Source organism: Pteropus vampyrus, unplaced genomic scaffold (genome assembly GCF_000151845.1).
Source record: "Pteropus vampyrus isolate Shadow unplaced genomic scaffold, Pvam_2.0 Scaffold10, whole genome shotgun sequence".
Lineage (NCBI taxonomy): Eukaryota > Metazoa > Chordata > Mammalia > Chiroptera > Pteropodidae > Pteropus > Pteropus vampyrus.
In genome coordinates, this window is record NW_011888791.1 from 1,615,894 (window position 1) to 1,642,760 (window position 26,867).

Consider the following 26,867-nt stretch of genomic DNA (forward strand, 5'->3'; position numbering starts at 1 on the left):
CGCATTGACTTTTAGGATCTTTTTATATTATGACCTTTAATTCGGTTTATACCATGCACTTATAATTGCTGTTTCTGTCATGGGCAGAACAGTGTACCTTTTCTGAGGCTGCTAGGAGATTTTTTTAATGGATATATAGAACTCTTGCCCTTTCTAAATTAGACTCTACTATCAGAAGAGGAAAACAGTAGGTATCTGTGCTCTTTGTGAGCGTTGTGCCTTTGGACCTTTTTCATGTTCTAGTATTCTTTCTCTAACTTGAGAAAAGTTTTTAATTAAGCTCTTAATTTCATTATAATATTTGAGGTATATGGTACTTCAGAGATGAAATACGTATATAACCTCCGTCAGGTGGAGAAACCACATATTGGAGAGGTAAATGATTTGCTTCATGTTACAGTGAGGAAAAATTAAGAGCTAGAGTTTAAAGTTCAATAGACCTTCATATTCAAATATCGAATATGCCTTTGGCATCTCACTTCTCTCTTTCTTAGATTTTTATTCTCATTTTACAGATAGAAAACTATCTTGGAGTTGTTTAGAGGATCAAATGAAATAAAATTTATAAAATGCTTAGTGTAGTCCTTATATATAAGTTCAGTAATTAATAACTAATGTCATCATAATGAATTACCTGTAAGGTTAGGACTAGAACTCAGACTTTTCTGTTAATTTTTTTGTGGCTAGCAGAAGAGAAAATCTGAGTTAGTAGTGCTTCAAAATGAAGGGAGGAGAGTTTCAAGAAGAGAATAGCTTCATAAAGACCTGCAGAGCTAATGGGTACTGCTATTCAAAGGTTATCAGTAACTTTTTCTAACACGTTTTAATGGAGTGACAGGGATATAAGCTTGGTTTTCTTGGTTCTGAACAATCAATGGGAGGGAAGATTCAGAGTTATAAACTGATTCTCTGTTATGCTGCTGGATTCGATTTCCAGATGTATATATAATCCTTATTATATGTTGCTGGATTCGGCGTGCTGGTATTTTGTTGAGGTTTTTTTTTGTGTCTGCATTTCTAAGGGATATTGCTGTAAGATTTTTTCTTCTTTAAATATTTGGTAGAAGTCACCAACCAAAGAAGCTATCTGGTTCTGGGTTTTTATTTGTGAGAAGTTTTGATTATTAATTCAAATATTTTAGTTGTTATAGATCTAAAGATTTTCAGTTTCTTCTTTAGTCAGATTTGGTAGTTTTTATGTTTCTAGGAGTTTGTCCACTTCATCTAGGTTATATAATTTGTTGGCAAAAATATTGTTTATTGTTAGTATTTCCTTATATGTTTTTTTATTTCTGTAAGATTGGTAGTAATGTCCCCCTTTTCATTCTTGAATTTGAGATTCACCACTGTCTTACCTTGTTCTGGATGCTGTAACAAAATACCACAGACTGCATAGCTTACAAACAACAGAAATTTATTTCTTATAGTTCTAGATTCTGAGAAGGCTAAGATCAAGATGCCAACATGGTTGCATTCTGGTGAAAGCCCTCTTCCTGGGTCCTCACATGGCGGAAAGGAGTGGTTAGGCAGCCCAGTGGGATCTTTTATAAGAGCAGTAATCCCATTCATGAGATTTCTGCCCTCATGACCTAATCACCTCCCAAGGGCTGCACGTCCTAACCATTACCTTTCAGAGTTAGGATTTCAACATAGGAATTCGAGGGGTTTACATTCAGACCATAGCAGTACCCCCCTTTTGGGTCAATTTAGATAAAAGTTTGTCAATTTTGATGATCTTTACAAAGGACCGATTTTGATTTCATTGATTTCCTCTCTATTTTTTTCCTATTCTCAATTTTATTTCTGTTCTCATGCTTATTACTTCCTTCTTGCTTTGGGTTTAGTTTGCTCTTCACTCCCCTGCTCTTCCTTCCCCCCCCCCCCCCGCCCCCGCCACTAGTTTCTTAAAGTGGTTGTGCAGGTTATAGATTTGAGATCTTTTTAAGTATGGGTTTACAGCTATAAACTCCCACTGAATGCAGCTTCAGTTGTTTCCCATGTTTTAGTATGTTGTATGTATGTTTTCATGCAACTAAATGTATTTTCTAATTTTCTGTGTAAGTTTTTCTTTGACCCATTGGTTATTTAGGAGTGTGTTGTTGAATTTCTACATATTTGTGAATTTTGGAAATTTCTGTTATTGATTTCTAATATCATTGTAAGATGGGCAGAGAACATACTCTGTATGATTTCAGTCCCCTTAAATTTTTTGAGACTAGTTTTGTAGTTTAACATTGTCTATCCTGGAGAGTATTCCATGGGTGCTTGAGAAAATATGTATCTTGCTGCTGTTGGGTGAAGTATTCAGTAGATGTCTATTAGGTCTAGTTGGCATTTAGTATTTTCCAGGTCTTCTTTTCCCGTGTTGATCTTCTGTATAGTTGCTCTATTCATTATTGAAAGGAGGGGTGTTGTCTAAATAGAATCTCAGTACTATTGTTGAATTGCTTATTTCTTTCTTTAGTTCTTTTAACGTTTGCTTCGTGTATTTTGGGGCTCTGTTTTCAGATGTATGTATGTTTAGAATTGTTATATCTTCTTGACAGATTGGCCCTTTTGTCATTATAAAATGACTTTTGCATCTAGTAAAAATTGTTGTCTTAAAGTCTTTTATCTAAGTATAGACATTTTAGCTTTCTTTTGGTTACTGTTTGCACAGTATCTTTTGCATCTTTTTACTTGTAACCTATTTATGTTTTTGATGCTGTAGTGTGTGTCTGTTGTAGAAAGCATGTAGTCAGACCTTTTTTAAAAAATCCATTCTGCCAGTTATCTGCCTTGAGACTAGAGTGTTTAATCTGCTTTTATTTGGTGTAATTACTAGATAGAATTTATGAATACTGTTTTGCTATTTGTTTTGTATGTGTTTTTATGTTTTTGTTCCTCTATTATTGCCTTGTTTTGTATCAAGTAGATGTTTCTAATGTACCATTTTAATTTAATTGGTGTTTCTTTTATTATATAGTTTACCCTTGAACAACATGAGTTGAACTGTGTGGGTCTCCTCAGACACAAATTTTTCCAATAAATACATAGTGTTATAAATGTGTTTTCTTTTGCTTATGATTTTCTTAATAACATTTGCTTTTCTCTAGTCTACTTTATTGTATGAATATGGTATATAATACATATAACATACAAAATACGTGTTGTCTGTGTATGTTATCAGTAAGGCTTCTGGTCAACAGTAGGCTATCAGTAGTTAAAGTTTCTGGGGAGTCAAAAGTTATGCGTGGATTTTCCACTGTGCTGTGGATTGAGATCGGTAACCCCTGTGTTTAAGGATCAGCTGTATATTTCTTGAGTTATTTTCTTAATGGTTGCCCTGGTGATTAAAGGTAACATTTTAACAATCTGGCTTGGATTGTAACAACTTAATTTTGATAGTATACAAATAACTTTGCTGCTGTGTAGTTCTGTTCCTTTCCCTCTTCTTTGTGTTGTTATTGTCTTACAAATTACATTATTATAGTAGTAGATCCATCAATATAGATTTATAATTATTGCTTTTTGCAGATGTCCTAAAACTTAATGAGGAAAAAAAGTGTTAAAAAATAAATATATACTATCTTTTATATTTAGCTATGTAGTTATCTTTACTTGTGTTATTTAATTTTTCATGTTTAATTAAATCTTGTCTAGTCTCTTTTCATTTCAGCCAGAAAAACTTCCTTTAGGCATTGCCTGCAGTGATCTTCTTCTAGCCATGACGTTTCTAAAGTTTTGTTTATCTGAGAATGTCCTAATTTCTCCTTTATTTTTAAAGGATTGTTTTGCTGGATCTGTAATTTTTGATTAATAGTTTTTCCCTCTCAGTACTTTGACTTTGTTATCATTTTGCCATGGTTCTTGAAGAGAAATAAGTTGGTAATTTTATATTAGGATTCCTTGAGGCCTTTCTCTTACGGTTCTTGGAAAATTTTGATTTTTGTCTTTCAATAGTCTTGATTTGTCTAGGTTTGGATCTTTTTGAATTTTTTTCCCTGAAATTTGTTGAGTTTCTTAGATGTGCAGATTAGTGTTATTCATCAGATTTGGGGAGTTTTTGATCATTGTTTCAAATCTCTGCCCCTTTCTTTCCTGTCCTTGGGTCTTCCATCGGGCATGGTGCCCCACATTATGCATGTGTTGTTTCTGCTTAAGAATGTTCCATGGATCTCTTAAACTGTTCATTTTTCTTCAGTTTTTTTTCTGTTCCTCAGACTAGTCTCAATTGATATATCTTTAGGTTCATTGCTTCCTTCTTTTGTTTGTTCAGATCTGATGTTGAGCTTCTCTAGTTTTTCATTTTATAACTAAACTATTTTCAACTCTAAAATTACTTTTAATTTAAAAAATTTTTTCAGTTTTAAAAAATACTCATTCATGTGTATGTGTGTATATTATGGTAACATTTGTTAACAATATCTAGTAAATTTCAAGTGTCCAATTCAACAATAAGTCATATATTTATTGCATTGTATGTTCACTGCCCATATTTAGCTTTCTCTGTCACCACATATTTGACCCCTGTCATCCCACCTACATACTTCCTACCCCAACCTTCCGGTAACCACTAGTCTATTGTCCATGTCCATTAGTCGTATGAGTTCTTTGTATATTTTGGATATTAGGCCCTTATCGGAGGTGTTGCTTGCGAATATATTTTCCCATTCAGATGGTTCTCTTTTTACTTTGTTGATGATTTCTTTTGTTGAGCAGAAGCTTTTTAGTTTGATGTAGTCTCATTTATTTAATTTTGCTTTTACTTCCCTTGCCTTTGAGGTCAAATTCATAAAATATTCTTTAAGTCCAAGGTCCATGAGTTGAGTTCCTACGTTTTCTTGCATGCAATTTATTGTTTCAGGTCTTCTATTCTGATTCTTAATCCATTTTGAGTTAATTTTGGTGTATGATGATAGACAACAGTCTAGTTTCATTCTTTTGCAGGTGGCTTTTTAGTTTTCCCAGCACCATTTATATTGAAGAGGCTTTCCTTTCTCCACTCTGTGTTTTTGGCTTTTTTGTCAAAAAATTATGTGCCCGTATAAACCGAGGTTTACTTCTGGACTCTGAATTCTGTTCCACTGCTCAGTGTGTCTGTTTTTATGCCAGTACCGTGTCTTTTTGATTATAGTCGCTTTGTAGTATAATTTGAAGTCAGGCAGCGTGATGCCTCCAATCTTGTTCTTTTTTCTCAGGATGGCTTTGGCAATTTGGGGTCTTTAGTGCTTCTATACAAATCTGATGTTTTTTGTTCTATATCTTTTAAAAGTGTCAATGCAATGGGATTTTGATGGGAATTGCATTAAATTTATATAATGCTTTAGATAATAAGGTCATTTTAACTATTTTGACTCTTCCAAGAACATGGAATATCTTTGCATTTCTTTGTGTCTTCAATTTCTTTTAATAGGGTCTTACAGTTTTTCATTTATAGGTCCTTCACATATTTCATTAGATTTATTTCTAGGTATTTTGTTCTTTTTGTTGTAATTGCAAAAGGAATTATTTTTTTCTACTTCTTTTTCTGATACTTCATTATTAGAGTATAGGAACGCTGTGGATTTTTGAACGTTGATTTTGTGTCCCAGAAACTTTACTGTATTTGCTTACTGTTTCTAGTAGTGTTCTTGTGGAGTCTTTAGGGATTTCTGTATAGAGAATCATGTCATCCACAAATAGTGACAGTTTGACTTCTTCGTTTCCTTTTTGGATGCCGTTTATATCTTTCTCTTGTCTGATTGCACTCGCTAGGACTTCCAATGTTATATTGAATAACAGTGGTGATAGTGGATAGTAGCGTTGCCTTGTTCCTGATCTTAGAGGAAAGGTTTGTAATTTTTCGCCATTGTATTTCACCATTATATTTAATGTTGGCTGAGGGTTTTTGTATATCACCTTTATTATGTTAAGGTACTTTCCTTCTATACCGATTTTGTTAAGTGTTTTGATCATAAATCTTGTCAAAAGCTGTTTCTGCATCTATTGATATGATCATATGATTGTTTATGTGGTGTATCACATTTATCGATTTGTATATGTTACACTATCCCTGAGGTGCCCCTGGATGAAGCCCACTTGATGTGGTGTATAATCTTTTTAATATGTTGCTGTATTCGGTTTGGTAGTATCTTATTTAGGATTTTTGCATTTGTGTTCATAAGAGATATTGGTCTGTAGTTTTCTTTTTCTGTGTTATCTTCACCAGGTTTTGGTATTGGTAATATTTGTCTCATAAAATGAGTTAGGAAGTATTGCCTCCTCTTTGATTTTTTGGAAGAATATGAGAATAGGTATTAAATCTTCTTTGAATATTTGGTAGAATTCACTAATGAAGACTTTTACTTTTTGGTAAGTTTTTGATGATTGTTAAAATTTCCATACTGTTGATTGGTCTGTTTAGATTTTCCAGTTCTTCTTGATTCAGTCTAGGAAGGTTGTATTTCTCTAAGTACTGGTCCATTTCCTCTAGGTTATTAAGTTTGGTGTTATATATTTTTCACAGTATTCTTATATGATCCTTTGTATTTCTGCGACGTCAGTCATAATTTCCCCTTTTTCATCCCTGATTTTGTTTATTTGTGTCCTTTCTGTTTTTTCTTTAGTGAGTCTAGCCAGGGGTTTTTCACTTTTATTAAATTTCTCAAAGAACCAGCTCTTTGTTGCATATATTTTTTTCTACTTTTTGTTTTAAATTTCTTTTATTTTCTGCTCTAATTTTGATTATTTCTTTCCTTCTGCTGACTTTAGGCTTCATTTGTTCTTTTCTAATTATTTAAGATGAAGCGATAGGTTGTTTATTTGGGCTTGTTCTTGTTTTTGAAGATAGGCCTGTAATGATATGAACTTTCCTCATATGTCCACTTTTGCCGTGTCCCGAAAGTTTTGATATGTTGTATTATTATCATTATCATTCGTTTCTTTGTATCTCTTGGTCTCTCTTTGATTTCTTCTCTGACTCAGTCATTCTTCAGTAGCATGTTGTTTAATCTGCATGTATTTGTGGTTCTTCCTGCTTTCTTTTTGCAGTTGACCTCTAGTTTCAAAGCATTATGATCAGAGAATATGGTTGGTATGATTTCAACCCTCTTATGTTTTTTGAGGCTATCTCTGTGTCCCAATATGTGTCCAGTGTTTGAGAATGTTTCATGTGCACTAGAGAAGAATGTATAAGCAGCTGTTTTAGGATGAGACTCTGTAAATGTCAGTTATGCCCAGTTGGCCTAATGTGTCATTTAAGGATGTTATTTCTTTATTGGTTTTCTTTTTAGATGCTTTCCACATCTGACAGCTGAGTGTTTAGGTCTCCTACTATGCTAGTGTTTTGTTCTGTTTCTCTCTTTAGTTCTATTAGTAATTGCTTTATATATTTCGGGGCTCTCAAATTGGGAACATAGATATTAATAAGTGTTATATCTTCTTTGTGTATGATTCCTTTTATCATTACGAAGTGTCCCTCAGTATCTTTCTTTACCTTTTTTATTTTGAAGTCTATTTCATCCGATATTAGTACCACTATTCTCGCTATTCTCCGAATGCCATTTGCCTGAAATATCATTTTCCACCCTTTCACTCTGAGTCTATATTTGTCTTTGGAACTGAGATGTGTGTCCTAGAGGCAGCATATGGTTGGGTTCTGTTTTTTCATCGATTCTGCATCTCTGTGCCTTTTTATTGGTGAGTTTAGTCCATTTACATTTAGGATGATTATTATGAGGTTTTCCTATAGCCATTTATCTTTTGCTTTCTTGTAGCTCTGTGTTTCCACTGATTCTTTGTCCTTGCATTTCTGTGTGTTTTGCTTGGATTTTGTGGATTTTCTGTGGTCCTTCGTGTTTTATATTAGGTACTTCAGTTCTGTATCTTTGGTGTGTGGTTATCATTACAAATATGTAAAGGATAGTTATATGTATATATATGCAGTAGTCTATTTTCTTCTACATGTGCCTTATCTCTGTTCCCCTTGGTCAGTTCGGTTCTTTGAATCCTCCCCTTTTCTGTTATTGTCTCAATTTGTCCCTATGTATGCTGAATGTTCATTACTATCTTGCAGTAGTAAGTCTGTTATTGCTTAAAATTAGAATGCCGTGTTCTTAATAATGGTTGCACTACTCTGCTTCTGTTTGCCTGCTAGTTGCCTTATTCATAGTTATGTTGGTTTTTTTTTTTTTTTTTTTGGTCATTTTGTTTTAGGTTGGCTGACCCCTGTCAGTATTTCCAGTAATACAGGCCTCATAGTGGAGAATTCTCTCAGTTTTTGTATGTTCAAAAGGTCTTTATTTTTCTTCCATATCTAAAGGAGAGCTTTGACTGGTAATTCCTTTTATTTAATAGTTTGAATATTTGATTCCACTCCTTTCTGGCTTGTAAGGTTTGTGCTGAGAAGTCCGACGATAATCTAATGGGTTTTCCTTTATAGGCTACTGTCTTCTTTTCCCTGGCTGCCCTGAGAATTCTTTCTTTGTCATTAATTTTTGATAATTTTAATATAATATGTCTTGGAGAAGGGCTGTATTTCCTTTCCTGATGTTATCATTTAGTTTTTGTATTTCTCTTTCGTTATTTTTATTTCTTCAGTCTCTTTTTCCTTCTGCATTATTTCTAGATTTCTGACTTTGATGTCACTGATCCTTCCCTCCATTTGGTCGACTCTATTTCCCAAGCTTACTGTTTCATTCTTCATCTCTTTCAGTGTGTGCTTCAGCTCCAGAAGTTCTATTTGGTTCTTTTTCAGGATTTCATTCTCCTTGCTAAAAAACTCATTCTGATAATCTCATTGTTTTCTCAACTCTTGGAATTGTTGATATGAATTATTTTGGATTGCACTGAGTTTTTTCCAGAAGTACCATCCTGAATTCTCTGTCATTTAAGTTGCATGTTTCTGTGTCTTTAAGCTTATTTTCTGGAGATTTTTCTCTTTCTGAACTGCCTTGTCACTTTGGTTGTTCATGGTGTTTAATGGATTGTTTCTCCAAGTAGGCATTAATAGAAGTGCATTCTGCTTTTTTCCTTTCCTCAGAAAGGTTTATTATATAAAGATCTCTCTTTAGCCTGTCACTACGAAGGCGTTTTTCTTTTGATTTCCATTAGATGGACCTAAGCCTCTTGGATCCCTTCTTTGAGCTTTGATAATGCCTTTTTTTTCCGTTTATAGATGTTCAATCACAGTTACTACCCTCTGTCTCAGTCTCTGTCAGTGTTAGCAACAGTTTCAGTAGCGTTTGTTTAAATTCTCCTGGGGCTCTGCAGTGTTTGGTCTTGGAGGATATGGAGTGGTGCTGTCTGGTTTGGTGCATGGGGGTTTTTGTAGCTCAGCCTCTCATTTTGCAACCACAGGCAAGTGATAATCAGCTGTTGCTTCTTTGCCGTTGGTCCCTGCTTTGTTTTCTTCTCTGATCCCTGGGCTTCACTGCTGCGTGGAGCTTAGTACCTCCTTTGGTCTTTGCTGAGCTGATATGCGGCCCTGCACATGTGCACAGCCTTATGCATGCACATGACCGTCTAGATTCCCGGGAGTATATTGGAGCTTTTCAAAGCCTGTATAGAGATCTTATTTCTCAGATCTTTCTTTTAAGTTTTTGGTGAGCCCATTATTTGCTCCAGCATTTATCCACTGCTTTGGACAGAGACGTGTTAAAAAAATTGTTTATAATTGTTTTCTACAAATGTCTCTGGGGAAAAGATTTTCACAGTGGGTTAACTATGGGTCAGGTCAAATAAAGACAGTTTCGAACATGGCTTCTTTCAGGAAACCATCAGACAGTTGAAATAATGATATTTCTCAGAGAACAAGGCTGTGAATGAGCTCCAGCCCTGTTCTGCCCTCTTTTGGAGGCTGCCAGGCTTCTAGTGTTCATTACGATTCTGAACTGTTGGTTTTGAAGGCTACCATGGATCTGGTGAGCAGGAGATGGAATAAAACAAGTTAAAAGGCCACAAAACTTATTGTTTTTACTGAGAAATCAGCTGTTTTTCTTATATAAACATCTCTGGATTTCTGTAAACTTTTGGTTAATTTCCACAATTCTAAAAAGTTGATTTTGCCAAATGTGCTAGTTTTCTATTGGTTTTTGGAGGAGAGAATTTTCATCTAAAGCATCATTTTATTTCATAGTACTTAAATATTGAATTTATCACCTAAATTCAATACATGCAAAACAAGCCGATAATTGCATGTATACATTCAATACAAGCTAAAACATTTTACTATTTAATGTTTGCTCTTTTTCCTGTTAAATGATAACTATAGGTCATTTTCATTATAAATCCATATTTCTTTGTGTCCAACAGGAACTACCATGTGTTCTATTACCTCCTGGCAGGAGCAAGTGAAGAAGAGAGATTAGCATTTCATCTTAAACAACCAGAAGAATATCATTATCTCAATCAGGTAAGAGTTCATGAAAAGCATATTGAAATGTAGGGCATTATTAAATTTTAGCTCTTGAGAAAAGTTTTTTCCTAGTACTTTATTTCCCAAATCTGGTAATGGATATTTACTAGCAATAATCACTCATACATGTAATATAAAAATTGCATGATGCAGTTCTCAAATTTAAATTATTATTACTCTCATGAGTTTTAAAAGATTCGTTATATGTGTGCCTTTTGCTTCTGGTGAGACTAAGAGAATAATAAACTGTTTATAGGTATTTCCATGTGAGAAAACTGGTTTACTCTTTCTAAAGTGATTTACTTTTTACGGCCATGAATGTTAAATGTTAGTAATATTTAATGCTTGTTCTTTGCAAGGGATTACTTGAAACTTTATTTGCATGTTTTGAAATCTAATTAACGTACCTCTTTGCATGACAACTATGATTTTGACTTATAGTATGATTATTTTTGTAATTTAGTGATCCCATTAAATACTCAATATGAAATTCATCAAAGGAAATGACTTAGAGAGTTTGTATCTTACCTTGAAACTCACAATACACTCCTAAACTTCCAAAATAAGGAGTAATTGTCACAACTTTTTATTAGATTGTTTTTTTTTTTTTAAGTTTATTATTCCTCATGTTAGCAGAAATTCTGGAACTAATATTAATGGATTTGGTATGACAGATCATTTGAATAACACATTATCTCTTTTTAATTGTTTGAGGCAAGATGTATTGTCTGGAAAGAGTTTATGAGAATTTAAAACTCTTAACGATTCGTAAGCAAGCTGACACTTTGATAATGGCTCAAAGATTGTATGTATTTTAGGTTATGAAAGTATACAACATGCTGTATAACTGATGTTTCTTAATTTTGAAATGCCATATTTAAACAAACATAACTTTGTATTAATATATTGAGAATTTCAAAATTACTCAAAAATATCACTTCCCAATATACTGGGCAATTTGTACTAAATAGAATTAAGAAGATGGTTTAGCTTCTGAGTTTTACCCTCCTGTTTAAACAATTTGCATTTTATTTGTGCGATTAAATATTTTCCTTTTTAAAAAGTACTGATTGCCCATAAATGAGCTGATAGTTGTTAGTATTAGAGAAATTCTGAATTTATTACTGTTATTCCAGATCTTTTTGTAGTCATTGGCCATACCTTACGTATTCTTGTCATGTAATCACTATTCATAGAATGTGGGACTCAGAGGGTAATAAAAATCTTAGTCACAGGACAATAGCAAGTATGGATTAGTTATAATAATATATGATCTCCAAGAATCTGAATGTTTACCTAGTTGTTTCTTGTTTTATGCTGCTATACAAAATAACTTTCTTTGGATTGCAGCAGTGATACCTGAACACTTTATCTAAGAGATAATTAGAGAAGTGTAATAACCATTACTTCTACCTAACTAATCTGCCTTACTTTCAGATAACAAAGAAACCCCTCAGACAGAGCTGGGATGATTATTGCTATGACTCTGAGCCGGTCAGTACAAATACCTACTCTGTGTTCCTGTTAAAGGACCCTTACCTTGCTCATTTGCATCTATGTGATGACTTAGAAAGAAAATCAGCTGACATCAAAACAATCTAGGAAAGAAGATAAATCAATGTTTAATTTCTTTGATTTATTTTGTATGTGTATGGTTTGTTGATTGAAAACCAATTTCCATTTTTTAATTTTTTTCTGCCAACATTTAGTCTATATTCAGTATTTATTTTGACTAATAATAAATTGATTGCATTTCTGATTTCAGCATCTATGGTAGATCCTTTTGAACTACAGATTTTTTGTTTACATTTTATTTTTTTCAATTCATTTTTAGTGGTTTCATTACTCACGCGAGTAGTAGTCTTTATTTTTAAAAGTTACACCCTTCCCGTTTTATGTGTCAGTTAACGGTCTTTTACATAATGAATGTATGGTTTTTCTTTGGTTCTTTTTTAATAGCAAGAGGGGCTTTATGTGATTTTCTAAAAATTGAAAATTGAAATTCCTATAAATAAGATTATTTTACATTTTAAATTAACTAATTTAAGGACATATATGATGTAATATAACAGGAGTAGGTAAATTTAGCTTTATTTGTAATATTTTATAAGGACAAGTATATAATCATAAAAAGAGCACAAAACTTTACTTACCTTCTCTTTAGTTTACAATTAGGTCAGGTATAAAAGACTGAATAAAAACACTCATCTCTCTATATATTTATGAACTAATGAACTAATTTATTAACTATTCCTTCTGGAAACATGGCATGTCTTAGTCCTTGCTTTGTATAACCATGATTTTAATTCTCATTGCATGTGATTACAAAGTCCACTAAATTACAGAATGAGCCCATTTCAGAGTTGAAAAAGATTCGCGATTATGGATATTAATTTTTTCCTTCAGACAAAGTTTAATTGCATTACCATTTCATAATAAACTTGATAATTTATAGTTTCAGGTTTAACATTTTGAAAAATAAATTTTAGACATTTAAATTATAGATTCCGAAAAATTTCAGTAGAAAAATTTTATGTTGTTTTGCTACTCTTAAGAGGCTTCCATCTTTCACTTAATACACCAAGTGACTGTGCCTCATTAGACAGTAGGTAGGAGACCTGGAAATTCATGGCTGATATGAGACTTGTTGCCTGTACAGAGGTTATAATGATATCGCAAACTGATCTGCTATTCTTTAGGTAGTCTAAGTAATGCTTAAGAATTTTGGCTTGGAAGTAAACAGACCTGACTTGAATACTGGCTCATCCACATACTAGTTTTGAGAACCTGAGCAGGTCACTTAATTCTGTTGTTTCCATCATCTATCTAAGGGGTTAATAATGGTCTTTATCCTAACTTTCGTGAGTATTAAATTAGTGCATCTAAACAGCTTGATAGAGTGCACAATAAATTTTCGCCATTGCTGCCACCATTGGAATCATCATTATCCATCTTTTTCTTTTAGAAAGATTTTGTAACCATACTGTTAACATCACTTTTCATCACTACCCTCCTGCTTGTTGTGTTTTCAAATCTATTATAGTTTGAACTTTGATTAATTTCTCTTGCTTTTTCTTACAAGTTAATTAATAAAAGCAGGCAGTCTGAGGATCTTTGATTTGTTCTTTACTCTTAGCTGTAAGTTTGGGGTAGACTAAACTTTGTTTCTTTCTGAATTATTAGAACTTACGTGACTGGCGTTATAGGAAGAGAGGATTATTAAGGACTGTTCTGCCACTTGTTCTGTATTATTTATCATACATCTTATGGAATCGTATAAATTGTCCCAACGGGAACTATTGTGAGAAAATGGCTTTTAATAGGGGACCCTGTTGCCCATTGTTTTATGGTGAATTAATTCCTTTTAAAGGTTATTCTTTTAAATAAGCTCAAGCAACCACTGTTGATTGGGACAGAGCAGAGGATTTAGAATTGGATAGATTTTAATTTGGCCACCCCTGTCATTTAGGTGAATTATTTAACCTCTGAGTCTATTTTTTCCACTAAAAATGTTCATATAATTAATACATACATACCCATAATTATCTCCTTGTATTTTTGGGAATTTTGTGAGATTATATATGTCAAGTGACTCTCATATTGACTCCCATATGTGGAACATATTTAGTAAATGCTAATTTCCCTTCTTTAAATGGTAATAATCTATTTAAATAGTTTTACTTCAAAGCTAGTTTTGAATAACTTCAATGTAAAAGATTATTTTCAACTTAATTTTTTTATTTTTCCAAACCAAGCTTTGAATGATTTTAGGGTCCAACTAACTACCAGGCAGAGTTTTAATGAGAATTGTCACAGTAAGTCTTGGGATACTGTCATGTCCACCATGCTGCAGAGGGATTAGAATTTACTATCTTGTTGAGACCAGGTTCATATTCTGGTCATTACTACCTTTATAGGAATCCAAACATGTACAATACCTGGCAGCTGTTTTCCCATGGGGTAGACCTGCTACAGTACAGGTAGATCCTGATGCAGCTTGGGCAGGATCCTTTGAATTCATGATGTTTCCATTTTTTTCTACTTTAAGTATTTTACAGCGTAAAGACTCCTCCTGTCATTCTCTGACAGTTTATAAGTTTGTAGTTAGTCTCTCAGATATTGTCTTTGTGGCTTTACTCTTCATCCTATGCCAGTCGAATACAAGGTCTCTACATGCTGCACAACATTTTTGCATCTATTTTTCCACTTAAAAACCACTTTAACATCCATATTATATTTGATCATTATAAAATCCCTGGTTGTAATTAGTATGATTACCTTTCACGCAAGAAATAACAGTGGCTCAGAATTTAAGTGACTTCCCCCATGGTGGTGAAGCAAGTTAATAGTGTAACTGGGATTCCATTCAGGCTATGTTATTTATTTATATATATGTATATATACACACACACACATATGTGTATATATACACATGCATACATACATACACATACATACATATATATGTGTATATATTTTTAAATGTTCTCCAGTATCTTTACTAACTCTCAAAGTCAGTTATTCTGATTTATGTCCTGCACTATCAACTGATAGTTATAAGAAGTATGATTTTCCAAACATCATTCTAAAAACTATAGACAGCGTGGAAAAAAAAATGTCTAATTTGATTATACCCTTTACTTTCTCTCCCTCATACCCACATTAAATACCTATGACTTGCCAGGCTTATCCTGTGCACTTTTAAATGAGAAAGGCTTCTCATTATTTCATACAAAGGGGAAAAAGGCAGATAGCGTGAAAGAACAATTTGGTTTGAGTTAGTTCTCTGCTTTATTCTTTGAACCTTACCAGTTCATTGTTCTCTAAATGACCCCCAACAGCCAGTATTTGTATCTTGGTGCCTGAAGGCTTTTTCTCAGAACCCTGGCCTTTGTGCTCTTACAGATAGGAATTAAAGGCTCACTACCCGCCCACCCCTTGCCAGAAGTCTTCCACCAGTGACTAATGGGAGATGGTACCTAAATACTTCAGCTCTCTCAACTTTTGTGTGTTTTATATTGTCTCCCAGAGATTACTTTGAGATTAAACTCCAGTTACCTGCTGTAGTAACTACTTTAAAATTGGACCCTGTTTAGGCTACATTGCCTTCTCTATTTTACTTTCCCCATCCCCCTGCTAATTGTACTGAGTCTAGATCTCAAGTTTCACTTCCGTAGAAACCCAAATTAAGGTAAGGATATTTCTGGTTTGATAGATTAATCCATCCTTAGCTTTCCTAATACCCTTATTATCAGTGAAACAGTTAAGTACACATTTTAAAATTTATAATTGTGATTTTGGTGTTCACCGAGGAGACTTTTCTGAAGTATTTCTGAAGAACAGTCGATTATGGATAACAGCAAATATAAATGTATTTATATTTTGGTGTTTTCAGTTTACTTTCTTAGTATTGTATATACATTGTTATATTCATTTTGAGAGCCGATAAGAACACTGTCAGTTATAAGAATCATTGCTATATCATTGAGTTTACACAAGTGGAAGCATAGCTGCCCCCCACACTTACTTGTTATAGAAAAATGTTTACTAAATTATAAAATAAATGAGCTATTTGTGGTTTGGGGGGGAAGAGAAGCCAAGAGCATTTTTTAAAACTTTACAATAGATTAAAAAATGTGTTAAAATTTTTTAGTGAGTAGGACATTGTCATGTCTGTGGAAGTGTGTCCTAAAATTGCTTATCAAACATTTTATAGGCAGAAAATTAAATGCATGGGTTCTCAGAAAGAAACCTCAAAGTGAATTAAAAATTTTAAACTAAACGTGAACTTTTCCATATAGATAATAAATATATTTTAAAGAGCACTCTAAACTGTAATATTTAACTTCAAACTATCTAGATATATTTACTGACTCATTCTTATGGTTTCTGAAGCAGGTTGTCCATGGTCGATGCTTGATAAATACTTCTTAAAAAATTAATGAGCACTATATTTCTCAAGAAGGAATGTTTCATTCCATTCAGTACTTATTCAGTAATTCAGTGATTACATATTTACTTCTATAATTGCCCACTTTCTGCTTGGCACTGACTTGGAGGTCTGCAGTGACTACAACAGATAACAGTTCATACATTTATTGAGGACTTGATACAACATTCCATAGGAGGATAGGCATTACAAAAGTAAATATGTGTGAGGAGGTTTTTGGAAATGTAAGTGTAATGGACTGTGAGAACATATACTAAGGGATTTAAAGACTTATTTGTACAGTGTTAATGTTTTGACTTTTTTGGGAACTGAAGCAGAAGGATTATTCTAAAAAAGTAATATTTTTTTTAATCTGGTAGTTCACAACTATTTTTATCGACTCATTTGATGTGTGTTCTTTGCAGGTTCTCATGCTTTCACATATACTTCTTTCTTTTGCTGATTGATTACCATATTTATATTATTTTCTTAGGACCTATTTATATCTAATATCGATATAATGTAAACATGTTTATCATTTACATCTAGGCTCCACTTCTCAACTAAATTTCTTCTAAAATTTATTTTTATGTCCCAGGATCTAGTTCAGTGACTTGCATATGCATAGGCATTTATTAAATATTAGTTGAATAAATAACAACTTGTTTGTGCAATTGAGCCCTCTTAAATGCTCTGGGTCTCCAAATCACTTCAGAACCACTCAAAATCAAAATTGGTAGTTACTTTTGAGATCTTGCCTTGGTGATTATGAAAGGGAGAAAAAAAGGTAACTTACTGGTATTTAATAAGTATCTGTTTAGTTTGCATACCTGTAGTAAGATAAAAGGTTTAATGAATTTGACTTTATCTAAATATTTTACCACCTCTAATTTTTATACATCAGTATACTTTTCTAAAATTACTGTATTTCTTCTGAGTGGCTTATGTTAGTTTTCAGTAGGTAATCTTGATTCCCTCCCTTTTTTCTTAAATAAGCAGGATTACTTCACAGTGGAGGGGGAAGATTTGAGGCATGACTTTGAACGCTTACAACTGGCAATGGAAATGGTAGGATTTCTTCCCAAGACCCGAAGACAGTGAGTTTATTTATTGTATTCTTATACCCTCAGTAGAGAGCAAATTATAATGTGTTTCAAAAATGCCTTTTCCTTGGTCCTTCAAAGTAGTTTTATTGTATCCCTGATCTAGTACCTCTTCCATCTTAGAAGTTGCTTAGAAAGTTAATTTTTCTAAAAGACTGTTTATGAATTGCTTTTTTTTGTTTTATATTCTTTGAAAATCAGTTTTGGAAGTTGAAGATCTTCTTCCCGCAAAGAACTACAAAATAGTAGTTGATAGAGGGTCACGGGAATGGGGAGCATGGCATAGGGAATACGGACAGCAGTAAGGTAATGGCTGTATGTAGAGCCAGAGGGAAGATGGAGTAGTAGGGGGAATGTCTCATAAACTATATAAATGTCTGACTGATGTACTGTATACTTGAAACTATTTTAAAAAAGTATTACATTATATTAGAATATATTTTAAGAGTTTATGGTGCCCCTTGAAGCCTCTCCATGGACCTAACTTAAAAACTGGTGCTTTAGTCTATGGCCATGACACCCTGAGTGTGCCCAATCTCGTCTGACCTCGGAAGCTAAGCAGGGTCGGGCCTGGTTAGTACTTGGATGGGAGACCACCTAGGAATACCAGGTGCTGTGGGCGTTAAACAAACAAACAAAAAAACTGGTGCTTCATAACACTATTTTTATAGTTTCTTGTTTTCTGTATCATTTATTTCTGATCTTATTAAGGTATACATACCTATTAGTAAAACATAATTTTCTGTGTATTTCCTCTGTAAATTTATGTCTGTACTGTTGTACTAAACATTTTATGCATTGTACTAAATATAAACAAAATAGAAACATAAAAAAGTTGAGTTAAAGATGAAGTAAATTATATTTAAAATAAAACACTATTTAAAATTAAAGACACAAATAACCTTGACCCTCACCAGAAAAAAATAATAACTTATAAATATTTTTTGGAGAAGGGAATTAGTGTTAATAAATATGTCAGATAGGATTATATTGTCAACTTTTAATCTCATAGTAGGAGTAGAAAAATATCAGTTCTGTCATTTCTTTTTTGCTTATAATTACTTTATTGGAATGCATCTTCAATTAGCAGACTATTTGTCAGAATTTCTTTATGAAAGATAAGTTAAAACTAAATAATATAATATGTAAATATGCAAACTCATTTAATTGGTGACATAAACTTCACTTCACTTGAAAGTTACTAGATAAATGAGAGTACCCTCTGAAGTCTTCCAGACTATATTACTTACATTCTTCCCTCAGGCTACCACATTTACCTCATGTGACACCTGACTGATTGACATGTGAACTGAAGCGTCAATCTATATATCAAATAATAATCTTAATTTAATTTTTTAAAGATAACATAAGGTAGATAACATAGGTTGGAAATACAGTATTTACTTTTCACACACCAAGGAGTGTCTTTTACACTTTCTGATATGATAGTATCCATCTTATATTGGAAACCACAGGAAATACTGTGTTTCTCATAGGCTGGCATTCAATTTGACCCTTCCCTATCACTCAGATTATTATCTTTAGATATTCCTTAACACAAGTTTTGCATTTTAACTAGACTAATGGTGTTCTATAAAACATTATGTTATATTTTGAATATTCACTATTTTCTCCATTCCATGAAGGAAATATCTTCATCTCTTTTTTGCTCATTTAAATACTTTGAATTTTTTGGGTAGGGTATATAATATGTATTGTTGGTCCCATCTCTTGTGGCCATGATTGACTCTGCTAATAAATCACAATGTTCTTTTCTTTTGCAGTCAGATCTACCCCAGAATTCCTCTAAATACAACCTTGTAGGCAGTCTAAAGTTCATGTGAATTGAAACCTGTTTTCTTTAGAGTACTACTTTTTTAATGAAATTTTCTTTAACTGTGCATTGTCTGTATTTTAAGATATCCTGCCCTATAGTATAGTTATTTAATTTTATCTCCTAATGCAAGATTATAAGCTTTTTGAGAATAGAGATTCGTATTCATATTTATTAATCTTTTAATATTGAATTACAGTATATTGATTGCTTATATGATATTATTGCTGGAGACTATGCATCATATATTTGTGTTTGAGAAGACATTAATGTTTTGATTTTTGAACCCCAAATTCTGAACAATTTAATAAACAACAATATAAACTACCACTAAAGTAGTTTTTTAAAAAAGGCTCAGGAATTTGTTTTTATGTCTTTTGGCTTCCATTGGTTTTTATAATGTTTTAGTTGATACTGAGTTTCCTCTCTAATTTAATTCAGAATACTTTTATTTCTTTATAGTTAACTTGTATTTTGTTTGAGTCATATTAATTTTTCAAACTTTAAAAAATTTTTAATTATTTGAGAAATTAGACCTATAAATTAGATGTTGATTCAGGACTCCTGAAAGTATAGCTATTAGATCCCTAAAGCAATATCTTTGTTTTATTTAGAATATTTCCTAATTTTAGGAAAACACATAGTTAAAATTTCATAAGTGGAACAGATTTATCCTAAGGAAATAACTGGACAGGCACAAAGATACATGTATATATAGATTTCTAGAAATGGCTTATAGATGAGGTGTTCAGTTATGTTAAATGCTTTTGAGATGTCAGGTAAATTAAGGACATAATACACTGTTCATAGTTACATGGAGGTCCTTGGTGTAACCTCTATGAGACATTTTAGTCAGGGGCAGATGCCAGAATGTGACAGTGAGTAGAGTATGACATAGTGACAACAAGGAGTATAAGTTAACTTTTCAATAAGCTTGTTTGTGAAGGAAAGGAGAAGGTGTGAGATCTAGGATGGGTTTTTTAAAGTAAGAGAGAAGCAAACATGAGATTATTTTGATAGAAAGTTCTTGTAGGTTCAGGCAAGAGATAGGAAAAAGGTATAATAATGTTCCAGAGTAAACTGGAATTCATGGGATAGAGAACACAAGTGGAGGGATTAGTTGTTGACTGCAAGAGGGTCTAGATGTAGATGTTTCACAGTAGGGGCCTGATATTAGATAATATACCCCAATGACCTCAGACTGTTTTAAAAAACATTTAGGCTACTTTGTTAAAAGAGATTACAAGGCCTTTCCCCTAAAGATTCTGATTCAGTAGATCTGAAATAGTGTAAGGAAAGGGCATTCCCTTTAGAATGAAAAACATTTAGAAAGGCATGGACTTTTGAAACAGTACAGCAGATTCAGACAATAGCAAGAAGTCCCTTTCAGACAACTTTATCTGACAAGTGATACAAGATTTAGACAACAGCAAGAAGTCCCCTTCAAATAACTATATCTGATTAGTGGTATAGTACTGAAATTAAAGTTGTGTAAAGCACTTTTCACATTGCCTGACATAGTAAACAATAAATTTTAATTATAATTATTATTCCCATGTTTCTTATTTTCTGAAGACTAAATATTTCATATTTGTACTGGTTACTTTGTTTGATGAGAATTTTTAGGATGTAGGAAGTAGGCTTAGAGAATGCACACAAGCAAGCTGTAATTTGTGGTTCTGTTTTCGCAGGATTTTCTCTCTTCTCTCAGCAATACTACATTTGGGCAATATCTGTTATAAAAAGAAGACATACCGGGATGACTCCATAGATATCTGTAATCCTGAAGTTCTGTCTGTTGTCTCAGAATTATTAGAAGTAAGTGATTACATTCTCATTTGTAAGGGATAATGCCTCAGTTTTTATTTTCTGTAACTATTTTGTAGGGATAAATGGGTTAATGCTTTTTATTAATAGTATTTCTTCAAGAGATGGAATTTTTGCTATTGAATATGCCACAATTAGTAGAAGATTTAGGTTTTCTTTCCTGCCTTGCTTTGCCCCAGACATCTATAATCCTTCAGTTTGCTGAATAGGATGAATATTTCACTTTAGACTGAAATTTTGTTTAGATTATTTTATTTGAAGATGGAGTATGTGGATGGGTGGGGAGAAAAGCATACTAATTTTTTTTCTCTTCATGGCTAAATAGGAATCTAAGGTTATCATTTTCTACCATGCTTCTTTCCTTATTAAGGTCTTTATTACCTTATTCTTTCTTTCTGGAGTAATGATTTCTCATATTTTCCCAGCCGACTTCTCATCTTGCCTGATTTATCTTATAAGTTCAGGCATTTGGTAAGTATCAAGTCTTCTGGTTCTAGTGGAGTATTCCTTCTTTGGTGAGAGACTTAGTAAGAGCAATTCAGGCAAGTCAAAGAGGAACTCAGGTGTTGGTAAAAAAGGAGAAATCCAATCCTGAGAAATTGGGCACACCAGTGTCAAAGTTAGACTAACAGCAAATGTGATTTGATAGTAAATCTTACTGTAGAACCCAAGCTTTTAAAATTCTTATTATGTATAGTTTGGACTGTTTCTAGGAATAAAGGTTTAGTAATAAGTAGAAAGAAGATACCTTCAAAGTTGAGGAGCTAGAGAAGATATGACAGGACCTACCATGGTATCCTGCTTGCAGTTAGTTCTTAGCAATTGTTTTTAAAAATGATCTCCTCTAATTGGTTACAGTTGATATTAATAGATATTAATACCTTTGATGAGATAAAATTTAAAGATAGGCACAGTAACTGGTAAACTCTTCAGTTAAGATTTAATATAATTCCCTTCCTTACCAAAGTGATTCAGTTCAATGATAAAGATTTAGATTTTAAGAACAAATGTTTTAAAAATAATGGATTAATTTTATTTACTTTTGCAATTGCTTTTTGTAGTTATCTCTGGCAAAAGTGAATATTTTAAGTCTTCTGTTTACTAAATTCTGTTTGGGATAGATAATCGTGAAACTATTGAAAAGAGAACAAATTCCAGTATTTTTTTGTGGGTAATTGTGGACCATGTTTTTGTTGTGAGATATTAGAGCTATTACCAAAAAGTGTTCAGTTTTTAGCAGATTTATGTTTTGAGTGTATTTTAATATCTATTGAAACAGTATAAAGAATGTTTTTTTAATATATTAGTTTCTCAATTAGGTGATTATAAGAAGCATTATAGATTGGATATTGAGTCCATTGCCGATTATCTTCTATTAATAAAGTAAATTTTTAATTTTAAAAGTCATATACATACAATTAAGAATATTTGGAAGATTATAGAAGTAGCTTATTAAGATATCACTAATTCAGTACTATTTTCTTTAGGATGTTTAACAAGTGGAAGCAAGATTAATTGTGTTTCGTGTGCTTGTGCATATGTGTGTAGATCTGTGTCTGGTCATTATTAGATTTTAGTGCCAGCATTAAGCCAATTTTTTAAAATGAGTTGGTTAGTTTTTCATCCTTTTACAATTTTTAAAAATTGTATTTAGAAGAAGAATCAGCAGAGAATATTATATTCCATAAATATTTGAGAGATATCAGCCCAGTGACCAGCCATATCTGATGTCCTTTGGTTTGTTTTGTGTTAACTAATTTTTTAGGATTTTAAATCTGGCTTTAGTTGATGTTAATAATTTGTGTTTTTCTAGAAAATCATGTGTTGATTAAATGTTTAAAATTTATATTTTTGTGTTCTTTCGAAATATTCTTTTAATGTTTGAAACTTTTTCTCTATGGCGTTAGCTTTCTGTTTGTTTTATTAATTTTTTTTTTTTTTTTTGATTTGGGGAGATTGGTCTTTTATTTCTTACTTGCAGATAATTGGCCTTTAGATTTTTCTGCCCTACCATTTTACTTATGTATTAATTTCTGTTTTAACATATTTTCTTCTCTTTTATTCCTCTGTTATGAAATGTTTCAGCACACAATACATATAGAGAACAATATATTTAACACTCGTATACTTAAAACCCCACACAAGTAATAAAATACTGTGTGCAATTGAAACCCACTGTGTCCCTCACCAAAAGTAAACACTAATATGAATTTGATATTTATCATTCCCATTGTTTATATGTTTTTTATATTTTCAGAATAGAGGTTTTCATTAATAATATATAGTTTTGTTCTGCATGTTTTCAGACTTTATATAAATGTTACAGTGTTCTAAAACTTGACTTTTTCATTCCATATGTTTTCGAGATTTTTCAATGCTGATTTATATATTCTAGGTTCTTCTTTTTATCTGTTGTCTAAAATTCTATTATATGAAAAAAACATAATTTTTCTGTTTCAGTGGGGATTGAGGTTGTTTGTAATTTTCCATGTATAAATAGTACTATGATAGCCATTCTTTTACATGTCTCCTTGTTAACACATACGAGAATTATTCTAGGGGATAGACCAAGGAATAGAATTTTTGGGTTATGGTATATCTACATATTGAGCTTTACTGATATTGATGAATGACTCTCCACAGTGGATGTATTAATTTATACAAGTGTATGAAAATAACCTTTGCTTCTTGTTGTTGCCAGTTTACATTTGTTTGTTCCTTTAAAAAAATTTTTAAATGCTCACTTTTAATAATAATTGCTTAAATGTAATTATTATTACATTTAAGCAATTATTATTTTATTTGTTATTACATTTTTATTTAATTTGTTACAAAATTATTTAATTTGTTATTACATTTAATAACAACATAACAGTGGTTTTATCACATACGTGTTTTCTTAGTTTTATTGTTTTTGTGAAATCTGATATTAATTAATTTTTTTCCCTCAAAATGTTTTAAATGTATGTGAAAAGTTAAGATTTTATATTTAGTCTTTGGCTGTTCATTCTTAGTTTTACTGCATTTTGTGAAGGTAATGTGCCTCAAGTTGTTTTTGTTTTTTGGAATTTGAGGATTGAGCACTGGATGCTCTAAAAGAAGGTATATTTTCTCTATGATATAATCATACTTAAAAAAAATGGTTGATCTGTCATGAAATGCTGGTGTCAGGGTAATATCTCACTCCATTGTTTCATAACTCAGTTTTTCCTTGGAGTCTAATATTTTTTGCTTGAAATACCTTATATCATACTGTCTACATGAAATTTTATGAAAATTCTATCTTTATTATAATGTATGGATGCTTTTATAAAAAGCTCGTTTTACCATTTTATGCTCATCAGTATGGCAAAAACCAAGTCTGATAATACTAAGTATAGTCAAGGTTTGAAGAAATAAGAACTCTCAGTGCTGCTACCGAGAGAGCAAATTGGTAAAAACTGTACAGGAGCTTGGCAATATCCTGTAAAGCTGAAAATGTGCACTATAAGCTGGTAATTCCACTTTTAGGTATGTACTTAAGAGAAACTCTTGAACTCATATGGAGGAATATTCACTTCAGTTTATTTTCTAATAGTGCAAAATTGTAAATGCCTACAAGCAGGAGAATGAATTATACACAGTGGTAATTTATATACTGCTAAATAGCAGTTATAATTAATAAGCTTGATCTAAATTTTCAACATAATTAAATCTAAAAAACATGGGCTTATGATACTATATACAGATAAGACTTAAATGGACTAAACAGTATAATATAGTGTTTATTAATACATCTAACATGTATTAATACATGAACTGAAATGATATATATCAAATTTATGATAGTATTGTCCTCTAGAGAATAAGAACAAAGGTAGCATCAACTATATCTTAAAGTCTATAGCATCTATAAATAAAAATGAACATGTGAAACATAAATTAGTACTCATTGTAATGTTCCTGGAATTCAAGAAGTGTTGTCACTTTTTAGTCCATTTCTCCAGGTTGTGGGATTATCATTGATTGTCTTAAAATGTTTTTTTTTGTACCAGTCTGTATTTTTCATATTCTGCACAATGAAATGTGTTTCTCCATTATGATCAGAAAACTTAAACTTAAATAAAACCCTCTGCTTTATAGCCTCTGCTTTATTTTGTTTTCCTCTATTGTATCTTTGCTAATCTCATTAATTTTTTTCTCTGCATAGCTTTTCAATAAATAATTCAACCCATTGTCATAAATATTACATATTGAATGTACTTTTCTACTGTACAGGTTAAAGAAGAGATGCTGTGTGAAGCATTAGTAACAAGGAAGACTATGACAGTGGGAGAAAAGCTTATTTTACCATACAAGCTGGCAGAGGTATGAATAGATTTTCTTTGAAATCAAAGTACTCTGAACATTTTTAAAGTTTGGGTTTGCGTTTTTTCTTTTAACACAATGAAAATAACAACAAAGAGTGTTGCTTGAAGTATTTTCTGGGCCCTTGAAATTTGATTATGAACTTTCCATCAACTTGGAGACTTAAAGTTGAATGTAATTTTAAGCAGTGGGCTTAATTTTTCTCCAAGGTCTTAATCTGTTCACCATTCTTAAGTTTCATATTATTAACATGGGGTGAATAGATGGTAGGTAGAATTATAAATGGCAGTATTTGACCTAATTGATTATTCCTCCTTGAGGCAGTTTCTTATCTTTTGGCACATCATACTCTCCTGGCTTACTCTTTCATTGCTGGCCACCTCCTTTCCAGTTCTTTTTGTTTGCTTTTTCTTTCTTCTTGACCTTTGAAAGGTGGGATGCCCTAGGACACCGTCTTTGTCTTTTTCTCTCTGTATTCTTTATCTGGATTATTTCACCCAGTCCCATGGCTTTAAGTATCGTCTGTACTTCCAGGTGAGATTTATTACTATAGTGAACCATTATTATTATTATACTACTCAGATGTATAGGAGTAGGAATGTTATTGAAAAGTCGACTAATAGTATAAAATTATGAAAGTGTTAAGAAATCAAACTGACAATTATTATAAAAATAGGACAGCAATATGAGATTAGAAGACACAAAGGTGGGGAAATAGTGATTGAACTGTAGAGAATGCTTTTTGGGCTGACATTGATCCATTTATCCTACCTTTTGGGTCCTAACTGTACCTACAAGTCTGCATTTCTTCATTATGTTAGGTATCTCACATCATATTTTATAATCTCCAACTTTGAGAGCTCCTTTTTAAATAACAGAAAAAGCCAAAACTTTAAAGAGTTTTGCCCTTCTTTTGCATAAAGATTCACTGCTTTTATATTTTCTTTTACAACTTTTTTCATTATGAAACATTTCTTTATGTTTATTTATATTTTAACTTTAAATTTAACTTTCTAGTATTATTTTTATAGCCTCTGCTTTATTTTGTGTAGATTTGTTTAGTGTACTTATTTGTTTAGTAAATATTTAAAAACTCTTTTTATGCCCAGACATGTGTTAAGCATTAGGTGTCAAATGAGCAACAATTCTCATTTTAGTATTTTATCTGAAGCGCAATGGAAAGCTCTTAAAATGTCTTAAGCAAAAAAGGTGTCTTAGGTTTATTTTTAAAGGAACACTCTGGCAGTAGTAGGAAGAATTATTTGGAGGAGAGTGTATTAGTTTTCTATAGTTGTATAACAGACTTAGCCACTTAGAACAACACCGATTTATTATTTATTACAGTTTTCATGGCTCATCAGTCTGGGCACAGGTTAGCTGGGTCCTCTACTCAGGATTTCACCAGGTTGAAGTTAAGATGTCCATCAAGGCTGTGATCTCATCTGAGATAGA

The 26,867-nt window shown here is 32.3% G+C and overlaps 1 protein-coding gene and 1 pseudogene across 1 annotated transcript in view; both read left to right on the top strand.

The window, feature by feature from the left end:
- MYO9A (myosin IXA) overlaps positions 1-26,867 on the top strand; it is a 245,311-nt gene that overhangs the window by 48,815 nt on the left and 169,629 nt on the right. Inside the window, exons 5-9 of the mRNA XM_023521568.1 lie at positions 10,273-10,372; positions 11,813-11,869; positions 17,304-17,401; positions 20,933-21,059; positions 25,326-25,415. Of these exons, the coding sequence (XP_023377336.1) occupies positions 10,273-10,372; positions 11,813-11,869; positions 17,304-17,401; positions 20,933-21,059; positions 25,326-25,415 (472 nt within the window). The remainder of the gene's footprint in view (positions 1-10,272; positions 10,373-11,812; positions 11,870-17,303; positions 17,402-20,932; positions 21,060-25,325; positions 25,416-26,867) is intronic.
- LOC111731115 lies at positions 17,911-18,029 on the top strand (annotated as a pseudogene).